At 38.7% G+C, this 12,435-nt stretch overlaps 1 protein-coding gene across 3 annotated transcripts in view; it reads right to left on the reverse strand.

The window, feature by feature from the left end:
• Positions 1-12,435, reverse strand: part of ARHGAP21 (Rho GTPase activating protein 21) — a gene marked incomplete at its 5' end in the record, with an annotated part of 131,899 nt that overhangs the window by 36,293 nt on the left and 83,171 nt on the right. For all 3 annotated transcript variants that reach the window (XM_080810705.1, XM_080810704.1, XM_080810706.1), the window contains 2 exons: positions 330-2,226; positions 10,057-10,111. In XM_080810705.1, the coding sequence (XP_080666831.1) occupies positions 330-2,226; positions 10,057-10,111 (1,952 nt within the window). The remainder of the gene's footprint in view (positions 1-329; positions 2,227-10,056; positions 10,112-12,435) is intronic.

The raw sequence follows: 12,435 nt of genomic DNA on the forward strand, positions 1-12,435 counted from the left end.
TTGATTCAGAAGGATCATCAACGAGGTACCATTTGGTTTGCTGGGTCCCTTGGCCCCAGACAGTGGAAGTCTGTTTCATGAAAAAAAGAAAGAAAGAAAGAAGGAAAGGTATTGAGTAGATAATGTTAAAATAAAAAAGGAAACTGCCACTTGACATCATTTTTGAGGGTAAAAACTTAGGGCTCTAGTTTTAGCACGGTTCAGGAAACTCAGGACAAATGTTTTAAAATCAGTGTAAAATTTTTGTGTCTGTTGCACTAGAAAGACCACCTTTCTGGAAAGATGTGTAACATATCTGACACAGTAGCCACGGACTACCATGAGCTCACCTATAAACGGGATGGATGCCAAGGAATCCCCCGGTGGGCTGGTACTCGAGGCCTTCCTCTCCTCCATCCGCTTTATATGGACCTCGCGGCGCGCATCGTTGGGCAGCCAGCAGGTGGTGTCCGACCCGGTGTCCTGGTCATTCACCGCCAGGATGTAAGACTGATGCCTTAAAGGCTGTGGCGTCTGGCGACCCGATGGAGGTTTCTCTCTGAGGACGACAGTTTCTCTATTATCTAAAGTATCTGACTCCTGAATGTCAGCCTCTCGAAGATTTAAGTCCTGACTTCTCTGAGTGACGGATAATTCTAAATCCAAGGCGCCAGAGTTCTCAGTGGTCTGAGGGGCAGGCGGGACGGGAGCTCCAGATAGAGAGGGGGGTTTCCCGGGCTCCACCTGGTGATCAGGGGCACTTTCGGTTCTCAGCCATGTCTGCTGATTCAACAGACTGTTTTGATGCAAGTGATTTACTGGTCTTTGGTCTTTGACAGAAACAAATGAGTTCTGGCTAAATGATGGTTTTGTGACATGCGTAGAAGGCGCTTTCAGAGAATTACTTCGGACTTTCACAAGAGGTGACCTGTCTTGCGAAACGCCTCGAGGCAGTGACATTCCACAAGTGGTTGGAAAGTTTCTGTTGGACTGCAGTGGTTTTAGATCTGGTGGCACTTTTTTAAACTGAGACACAGATCCCACTCCCCTGGCGGGCATTCGCCTATTATCGGAATTCACAACGCTTGCAGCCACGGTAAAATTCGAACCTCGAAAAGGCTTGTGAATTTCTTGCTGCCTGGGTCTTTCATAAATCCCTCGTCTATCATCTTGTTCAGTAAATCCACTCCACTTGTAGGTCTGCTTTCGTTCTCCATTTGAATCGGGCATTTGACTCTCCGAATTGACATTTTCTAAGGTTTCACCCTGTCCCTCGATATAATCCCAGGAACGAGTTCTGTGATTGCTAAAACTAACAGATGGAGAGGTCAGGGCTCCTTGAGATGCACTTCGTGGACAATACGTCACTAACACAGAGTCCTCCAGCCTCTCCTGGGACACACTGCGCTGCCGGATCTGAACGGACTGGGGCACTCGATCATGGGAGGTGCTTCGACGTCGTACCTGCAAAGCAGTGCGGTTTGGTACCACCTGGTTATAATCTGTTGTGCTCTGAGATGCTGCTCTTAAACTATCTAGTCTTTCTTGAATTGTCCGACAACCTATGTGCAATCGTCTGTTGTCAATATACTCTTTGTAAGTTTTATAGTTTTTCCAGTCTATGTGCTGATGGGAATTCGGAGAATAGTGATTAACAGACACAGAAGGCGAATCCACAGCCTGAGGTCTACTGCTGGAGATTCCCTCCGAATGTCCACTGTAGTTGCCAGATTTAAGTAAAATTCCCGAAGGTTCCAATGATCTGGAGCCTGCAGTCTGATGAAGGAGATGGGCGGTGGGAATCGACGACGACGGGGATGTGGTTCTGGACACTGTTTTCAATGACGTCTGCTCGTTCATGCCATACCTCACCTCTTCGGTTCGATGTGCAGGAACTGTATGGTTGTTTCTATTAGTTAACAAATCTACAACCTTCTCAGAAGGTACAATGACAGTCCTTACACTTTCATTGCAAACACACACTGCTGTGTTCGACTTTGCAACATCTGTGGGCGACGGAGGCACTTGTATTTCCATTCTATAGGCCCTGCCGGGTTGCGTCAGGACTGGGGTACTGGTTTGCTGTTTGCTCGACGATGAATCTGGAGGAGATACTTCAACCGGCTGTGCCATGGCTGAGGGGGCAGATGGCAGCCAGGGGTAGCAAATCGGTGGAGGTTCGGGGATATTGCGGGCATTGCCACTGTAGGCTTCGTTGCCTTTCAGGTAGGCATCTTGAGAATACGCCTACGTGCAAAGGAGAAAAAAGTGTCATTTAAGATTCACAAGAAGAACAACAACTTCCATTCTTGCAATGGACCGTTTTGGTTTACGGTGCCGTACCTTATTCCTAAGTGGCATTCGCTAAAGCAAGCATGCAAACACAACGTAAGGATGCGCCACACATTCAGAAAAGGGCTAGCCTTTCAGAAATCAAACTGTAGAATTTGCAACGATATTAATTACAACTGCCTGTTTTCTCAAAAGACGGAGACATACCAGTTTTCCCCCCCGTCAATTAGAGATAGCCCTGGCTTCTAAAATCTTCCCCATTCAAATTCTATGATCTTCCAGCATTTGACAGGTTAAATGGCTGCCTGATAAATCTCAGCAAAAGAACATTTTGATCTTTTGCCAGAGTGAGGGTGAAGATATTAAAAATCTTAACCAAATACATTTTTACTGTAAGCACAAGTTAAATGTGACATACTGAGCAGTGTCTTGTCAATGAATGATTACCCAGTCCTTAAAAATAAGCCATTTTGATAAATTAAGTCCTAAGCCATATTTGAATATTTAAAATATTCTAAATATTTGAATATTTAAAAATAAGAGAAAACATGCATGTTTAAGTTGAGCATGAAAAGTAAAGGCACGAAAATATGAAAAAACGTAACTCATCTTTCTGTATATAATTTTTATTTTTTATTTTAAGCTAATGCAAAATTATAGTGCACACATTTATTTAGTCTCTTTTATTTACTGGGAGGAGGCATTTCTCTATTACTAACAGGCAGGCATGCAGCTCAAATTCTGTTCTACCCATTATTTACGAAGCTATCTAGCAACGTATTTCAAAACTTCAAAATAACTGAAATTAAAGACAGACATGCAATAAAACAGAACTAATTGATAGGAACTGAGGACTAGGTCAGCATCTGAGACACTGAGGTGTGGTATCATGTGACATATCCTCCCCTAACCAAACAAGCTTAATTCACATCCATCATCATATCCTGTCTTCGCGTTAGACATCTAAGCTTGCAAAGCTCAAGTGCAGCCACACACACAACAGCAAAGTCCCAGGGAAAGAGAGAGGGTGAGATACTTAAAAAAAAAAAAAAAAATCCACATATAGGTAGATGTTATTATGTTTTAACACCAGTTATGCACAGGATTCAAAAGAAACCAGACATAAAAACAAAAAAAATAAAGAAAATCAAATATCACAAACACAGTCCACAAATTAGTAAGATTAACATCACACTATGGAGGGTTTCTCTAAGCAAACTGACAGTTTTAATAGGTTGGCTTATTACAAATCTCTATAGAACATAACTTAAAAAAAAAAAAGCAAGGAAATGGCTTCTGTGCATTTCTTACCAGAGCTGTGACATCCTTTGTAAACTGTAGCTAGCAGAAAATAGGAAAACATAGTAGAAGCTGCTTACTGATATAAAGACAGAATCATGTTGTCATATTGATGCTGGAAACAGCAAGCTAAAAATACATCTATACTGATTACCCTGGAAGGTACCAAGAGAAGTAAAGGGCAGTGGAGCATAAAGGATAACTTCAGTATCCTTCTGAGCATCTTTTTCTCGGGCTTTTCTCTGGTTCTTATTTGGGCTGTCTACCATTTCTGAAAGCAAAATACGTGTGGTGACAGGCTTTCCTAACGGCTATTTCCTTCACCCGGCACTGCTGTGTGATGATGCGCCCAGAAGCTTCCCTTCCACGAGAGCAACATTGATGTCTCTCATCGCCCCTGAGCTTCTTCCAGCTCTGCTCCCAGATGACGAAACGAATGCTCTATCATGCATTTAAAATAGTACAACCTCCTCCTTCCCCTGTACATCGGAGCACCACCACAAGCTGTCAGCTGACTGCAGCTGTCTGGACACGATGATTGGGAGAGAAAGGATGACTGTTGCGTTAAGTACGTTTCACTCAAAAATTAAGATCTTTTCCTGTACCTTCTGTCCTGTGTTCCTGGTTGAAGAAAATGATGACTGGGTGGACATAAAAATACTATGTCCAGAGGAATTCTTTAAAACTGATACTGAATATTAGAGAACATAAGCCAGGATGCGTGGAAAAGCTGAATGAGTAGATGCAAAAAAGCACACATGCCGTGATATCTCTTAAGGCACGAATACAGTCAAAATACACATTTTGGGTTATATGCCACTGACATAACATGACTGTCTTTGTGATGCTCATTATATTCATACCAAGACTTTTCCGCGGCAGGAAGATTGTGTCTGGATGAGTGAACACTCTGGGACAGTATTTCCCATAGTGTGTTTGTGCAATTTTATTACGCATCACCGGGAAGGGAGGAGGAGGAGGAGGAGAGCGCGCTCTCTGCTCCATGATGTACCGCAGGACCGACTGGCAGGCTTCCCGACTCCTCAAAACCTCTCCTGCATTCATGTACGTTGTAAGACTCAAAGGGAAATGACAAGCTTATTCGGCCACAGAACCCATTTTTTTCGAAGGGGTTTTCATACAACTAGAAATTTCTGCTGGGAAGTACAGTTTTAGAACTAATAATTTAGACCCTGCCTTTATTCAAATTTGGGGATAAGGAAGGTATATGACAGGAAGAACGAAAAACCTGAAAAGATATCTGGCATACTTTGAACATCTCTAAGATTCCTATATAACAGCTCTAAATACTAAATAGCCCATGATTGTGGGTCCTCATTTCTGATTACTCATTTCTGAGTAAAGTTATGCCAAGTGGGTCCTCACATACATACACAGGGACCATGCATTAACAGCAGACTAACTAAATAGAATATTCTACGCAGACAGTATTCTGTCTAACGTAAGCAGATATAATTGAGATGAATAAAACATGAATTCATTCAAGAGCATGAATGAATTTCCTTATTCTCACTGTTCACGAACAGTAAAAAACAGCCTGTTTATCTCTTTAAAAGTTCCTAATTCTCAGGGCACCTGGGTGGCGCAGTCAGTTGGGGGACGGACCCTTGGTTTCGGCTGGGGTCGTGAGATTGAGCCCTCAGTTGCACTCAGCGCAGCGTCTGCTTTAGAATCTCTCTCCCTCTGTTTACCCATGCCCCTGCTCTCTCTCTCGCTCTCTCTCTTTCTCTCTCAAGAAAAAAAATCTTAAAGAAAAATTAGTCTGACTCTTGATTTCGGCTCAGGTCATTATCTCAGAGTTGTGAGATGGAGTCCTGGGTGGGCTGGGCATGGAGCCTGCTTAAAATTCTCTCCCTCTGGCGGTGCCTGGGTGGCTCAGTGGGTTAAAGCCTCTGCCTTTGGCTCAGGTCATGATCCCAGGGTCCTGGGATCGAGCCCCACATAGGGCTCTCTGCTCAGCAGGGAGCCCACTTCCTCCTCTGTCTCTCTGCCTGCCTGTCTGCCTACTTGTGATCTTTGTCTGTCAAATGAATAAATAAAATCTCTTAAAAAAAAAAAAATTCTCTCCCTCTGCCCCTGGGCTGGCTTACTCCTTTCTCTCTCTCTCAAAAGCAAAAAAAGAATTCTGCATTTGCAGTTAAAATTATAAAGACCATATTAAATAAAATTTAGTATTAACGGTCTGGATCTTGATTGTATGTATAGGTTATCTAACAGTAACTTAGTCCCAAAATAATCTTTGAGCTCAGTTTTAGTAGAGTTGCATCAAAATCACTATTATCATGCCTGTTACTATTATAATACTATTATTATTGCATAATTATTGTCAAATAAATGGTAAAAACAAACAAAAAACCCCAACAAAGAAACCCCTGCAGAGTAACTAAGTTGGTAAGATTGAAATTCCTCCCTACCATTTCACCTTCAACAGGCTGACCTATTAATTTAATACCATTTTTACTTACGATAAAATAAAAAATAATTACACGTCTGTCTGTCTAATAAAATACATGCCAAACATGCCACCGTGGGGTGTGGGAAAAGGGGAGAGTGTGCCTACTACATAGCTTTCTCAATTATTTGTAACTTTTCTATCAAGCACATAACTGTTCTTATCATTATTTAAAAACTGATTTTGAAAACAAAGCAAACACAAACTTGCAAAATATGAAAGAACCCTCCAGAACTCCTACTCTTGCTTCCCTACTCAAGGCAGGACCACCTTCATGCACACTTGACAAATGGTTACCTAATTTTAAACGCAATATATATTGATTATGGAACTTAATGTTATATATATATTATATATAATATATACACATAGTAATTATTTTGAAAGTAATTCTAATAAATCTTAAGAAAAACTTTAGTTAAATTACATTTTCCAATTTATATGACATATTTACAGAGTGGCAGAGCACTGGACTGAGAGTCCAGAGATGAGTTAGAACAAGGGCTCTGGCACTAACTAACAGGGTGACTGTGCTAAGCCACTTAAGTCCTCACCTGTACCCAATGGCAGAAAGGACTGTGGTCCAGCTGAAAGTCACAGGCTTTAGTCTCAGACCCGCCTCAGGTCACGTCCTGGTGCCACTGCTTTCTTTCTGTCATCCTAGAAAAGCTGTTTAGCCTTGCTGTGTCTGACACAGAACAGCACAAAGCAGGCTAGTGCCCCGGCCAAACACTAGACACACCCAAGAATCTCTACAGCTATCAGAGCCAATGGGCTGAAAACTCAGCTTTGAGTCCATTGAGCCAGTTGCTTAACAATAGTGTTAATGATGGATTCACTGAAAAGAACGACCAGCTCTCGTTCTACCGTGAGCCCATTCGAGGATGGGTTTTCTTTAGTCAGCATCACTATTTAGGTGACTTGATGGGTGGTGGCTACTTTTTTTTTTTTTTTTAAGATTTTATTTATTTATTTATTTCAGGGAGAGAGAGAGAAAGAGAGAGAGAGAGAGGGAGCGGGGCGGGGAAGAGGGCGAAGCGGACTCCCCGCTGAGCAGAGACCGGGTGTGGGGCTCGATCTCAGGGCCCTGAGATCATGACCTGAGCTGAAGGCAGACGCTTAACCCCCTGAGCCACCCAGGTGCCCCAAGGTGGTGGCTATTTCATTCATGCACAGCCAACATTTGAAAGGGTGAGGAAACCATTCTGTTTCTTTGAAAATGGAACAGAAAGTATTTTTTTATTTTGTAGTAATACCTTAAAAACATGAAACTGTCTAAGATATCAGAGTCTAAAATATTGTTGTAAAATACAAAAATGACTAAAAATGAACGTAATATACTATTCACACTGTGAATCTAGAAAATATATGTTGATTTAGCAAATGAGGCTGCCAAGAACAGGAGCATTATTACCAGCACTAGCGTGGTACCAGAATGAATTATTCTTAATCTTACTTCAGGTTTTTCAATATTATATCACAATCATCTGTAAGTAGAAATTTATTATTATATACTTATCCTTACACTTTAAACCAAATTAAATTCTCCACGCCGCCTCTCGAAGACGAGCTGAGCACCTCTAGAACTGTCTGATGCACATTCCATTTCAGGGAAAGAAAAGTCCCGGACACACGGTCCTGCTGTTGTCCAGACTGACACATACAAACTACGAGAAGCCTCTGCTTGAGTAAACCACGTTCGCAACGGCTGGAAAAATGTTTGTGTTTACTTTTTCTTTACGATGAATATTCAACCTCACAGTACATGTCTTTAAAAGCGTATCCTATGGGTAACAGACCAACATAAGTACCGAAGGCCCTTATAGAACATCTTAACCCTAGAATCTGTTAGAGGGAAGAATTTCTGCATATGGTTTTTGAAATCCCAGATTCTCTTTGTGTTTTATAATAGCCTTAAAAAAATGACCCTCATAGATGTCCCAGCTAAAACCACTGATGCCGAAAAGAAGTTGCCGAGTCCTAATGTCCTTTAGGAACAATGCGTAGTAGGCATTAATTACATACACTCCTTTGATTGTCTTGTGAATTACAGTGCGTTCAAATATGAGTGAAGGCTGGGGTTAAAAGCCAGGTTTTCTTGCATCATTGAGAGCATATACTTGTAATCTCTTAAGACTTAAAATTATTCAAATAACATGTTTGAAAAACAAATGTTGTTACAATTTTACTAGACCCCTTTACTAATGAACTGAGAAGATGTGTGTTTGTGCCACTCAAGTGAGCCAATTTTTCCTGTGTTTGCAACACTTTGTATTTTGCCTTTGTTTGAAATAAATGTATCTTAACTAAAACATAACACAACAGACGAATTAACCTTCTCTCCCACTGATCATGGAATTAGACAATGCTTCCTTCCAGGGCCGCTGCTCTTCATCGACCACACAGTGGGCTGCGATGGCAGTTCTGGGCTTGATTCCTGCCCTAGGAGCTCAGGACAGTGCCAGCCATGCTGTGAAATGAGCACTGTTGTAAACAGCATCCCACCGGTGCCTTCTCCTTGGCAAGGTAAGAGTCCAGTGAAGATGAGCAAACAGTCCTGTTTTGGAAGCGCATTCTGCCTTTGAGTCATTGGATTGCCAACGAGGATTCAAGGTAAAGCCTCCCCACACCTGTGCCTCCTCTCCTAGTCCTTTGTGTAGGAGGAACACCAGAGTCGATTCCCTCATCTATTTCTAATCTGGTGACTCCCACTGCCTTCAGTGGTTATGTCTGCGGCTCTCTATTCTGCTGAATTATCAGGGCAGGTACTCTACAACTAGCTCTCTATGCCCAGGAAAACAGCCCCCTCCCCAGACAGTTGCACCTTCTTGAGACTCCCCAATGCCATAATTTATTAGCCCTAAAATCAGCCCTCCCCTGACAGTCCATTAGCCCTAAAAGCCATTCCTAAATAAAATCCACATGCTTTGAAAACACAAAGCAGATCTCCATGGATTTCAGTTAATTATATTTTACATCAATACACTGAATCATCAGGATCAGCTTTAATGATATTTCTGTGAAAAAATGTTTGCAGAAGATTATTTAGAACTTATATTGAACTAAAGTCAAACAAACGGCTTACAAAAGAAAAACATGACTACCATTTCCATTCCCACCACAAAAATTCCTTGAGTTCCCTGTTGTACTTGAATTAAAAAAAAAAATTATTTGCTAAAAAGAATTTAAAAAAACACAATTTTCAGTGGCCACTGCCATTTCTTAGATCGAGTGGTCAGCTTTCATGTGTTATTTCAAAGGTTTTGCTCATGCTGTTTTATTCTACTGAACTACAAAGTCAATTGAAGAAAAGTATTATTTTCTTGAATGGAATTTATGTTACTTTCTTTTTACTTTCAGCAATATTTAAGTTCAACAAAGGAGTCAAGGTTTCTATTCATTTTCTTTCTAAAAATGAGGAAAAAACTCAGGCTAGATGCTAAAATCTTCAGTATAGTTTCATTTCCTCTTGAAGACCCTGACACAATGCTCCCTTACAGTACAGACTCTGTTCACCGTGAACCTTACTTTTAACAGAATGAACTGATACTGTTCCAAAACTGCTTGGTAGGTTAATTTACAAACAGTCATACATATTGAAAAATTAAGAAATAGCTTCCACAAAATTTCTATTCTCATAAGAAAAAAAAGAGATTCTAATTCCCGGGGATATACACTTGTACCCTGAGCTTTGGCTTCTGCTCAAAGGACTACCTAGGATGCAACATCCGGGCAAACTCATTAGGAATCTCATTCCAAATGGCAACAACAGAAGCTCACTGTCAAATCCATAAGACATTCTTATGTCACTTAATTGTAAAAACTGTCAATAGTTCTTTGTTTGTTCATTTGTCCTTTGGTAAAATGTCGAGAATCCCAGACTCTGCTAAATGAACCGGAGGGCTTTCCCCCCCCCCCCCAGAATCTTATATTCAGTACCCTTCCATCTTTAAAGGATCTTTATTAACATTTGAGACTATAGAACAATGCATATTTAAGTAAATAAAACTTACCACTTGGAGAATGTCTTCATCTTTTGGCATAACACTAAGTTCTAATGTTGTATCACTGAAATGGAACATAAAAATTATTTTAGGGGAGGTGAAAATATATCAAAAAGACATAAAAAAAAGATGGTTAGCGCAGAAGGATTTTTTAAACTTGCTTATGAGTTTAACTTTTTTTTAGCCTTTATTTTTCAAGCCCAAATCATTAAAATAAAAAGAAGTCACTTTCATATATAAAGCTAATTATGAATGAAAAGAACACATCCTGACATAAGTTTGAACTATTCTTAAGTAGGTAAGTCTTCTTTATAACATGTTTCTAATTTAGGAACATGAAGTAAATTACTTATACTCCTGGAATAAAACTCCTCAGTATATATTTATTTACTATTTTAATTCAAGTCACAGAAAAAGCTGTAAATTTTTACCACGTATTTTCACTATTTATAAAGTTAAAAATACATTCACATGGAAATAACAAAAGAACTCTCAAATTTAACATTTTAAGTAATATTAAACATCTAAATTTTAAAATAGTCCCTCTTGGCCTCAGAAGTGAAGGAAATTGGAGTTCACCACCAAAACTATCAAAGTGACTCATTTTAAAAAACTGTACAGCATCTCAACTATTGGATTTCTTCTCTGACTTAATTTTAGAGGCTTTACAGAAACAGCTCAAATTCTCACTTTCTTTTGGTACTATAAACTGTCCAGTTAAAAATGATAGAGAAGTTTCTCGAGGTTTAAAAAAGTACAAAGGGGTAAATTATACTAGTCTTGATCTGAAATTACATTTGGAAAATGCAAGGATAGTGGACTATCCCTGTTAAGTGAGTCAGTATCTAACTCTAACAATTAGCTTTTTCTTCCCCCAATACAATCAAGAGATTAAGAAACAACCAAATAACAAAAAAGAAAACAAAACCTAATAATTTTACTGGTGTCACTTTTTGTTAGATTTGAACCCTTATCAGGTTCATAAATGCTCAGAACAGTAAACCGTAAGAACCACAGGTTCAAATAAATAATAATAAATATATAATAAATAATAATGAATATATAATAAATAATATATAATAAATAATAATAATTAAATATGTAGGTACTTGTATTTCAATATTTGGAGTTGGTAGAAAATATATACTGATGTTTAGATAAATTCTTCTGCAAGGATACATTTTTACATTAATACCCTGCAGAATCTCAATGGCTTTGTGCTACGTTATCCATTTGCTACCAACTGTAGACAAAAGGAACACAATTTTTTAAAAGAAAATAAGATGATGAAAAAATAGTGTTTTTCTATTTTTCCAATTGCTTCATCAGCTGAAAAAATCAAGACTGTCATTCCAAAGTGTTATTACTCCAAAAGATAAACTGCACCAGTAACAAAAAAATTAATGTGGATTTTGAGGAAAACAAGATTAAGTTATGGTTACTTTGGGAAAATATTATTTTTCAAGAAGAGATGTTAACGTATTACACTAAAAAAATCCTTAAATTACAGGTTGATAAAACATATCAGTGTTTCTATGATGATCTAAATTATTTTAAGGGAAAAAAATAATTGGGGTGGCTTTAAATTCTTCACTAGTCCCCTGTTTTCTCCAGTACTTAAGATCAAATAGGGATTGTTGTCAGGAACACCTAGAATCCAACATTAGAGGGAAGATTTAAGACTTGCTTTCTCTAAGAATTTCATTATATATTAAAACAGTAAGAATACTCAGAGAGCAATAAATCACAATCACATCGTCTAATTATAAAAATGACAATGCATTAGAGCATTCATGTAAATAACTGAGATTATAGCATGAACTGTTTTAGACATCATTACAGGAACTTCATAAAAGTCTTCAGAAAATAATGAACTTCAATTTAATCACAATGGGATGATCCAGGCAACGGGACCCCAGTCAAGGCCTGCTCTTGACAGGAATTCAACATGGTAACCACTTTGGCTTTCAATTTATTTATTTATAATTAAGAAAAATTTTCTCGGTGTGTGGTAAAAAGAGAGTAGGACTAAGTTATCTTTAAGTTCTCACAGTTACTCTGTACATATTTATTTGCTTTGAGAGCTCAAAAATGCTATCATTCTGTAGTACGTAGGCAGACAGATGAATTCAAAGAGAATTTCTTGCTGTCTTTGTTAAAACAAATGAATAAATTTGAGCCAAGAATATTACTCAATAAGAGTATTATTCAATAATGAGTATTATTCAATAAGATATCAATAAAGATATCCGAGTAAGAGGTTTTAAAATAAAATGTATGTGCATTTATTTATATTTTTATTATAACAAATTATAAATTTAATTGTCATTTCAAGCAAAAGTGAGGAATTCACGGTAAATCTAAAATATGTTGCTTTCGGATTCTAAA

This window comes from Martes martes (assembly GCF_963455335.1).
Source record: "Martes martes genome assembly, chromosome: 8".
NCBI classification, from domain to species: domain Eukaryota; kingdom Metazoa; phylum Chordata; class Mammalia; order Carnivora; family Mustelidae; genus Martes; species Martes martes.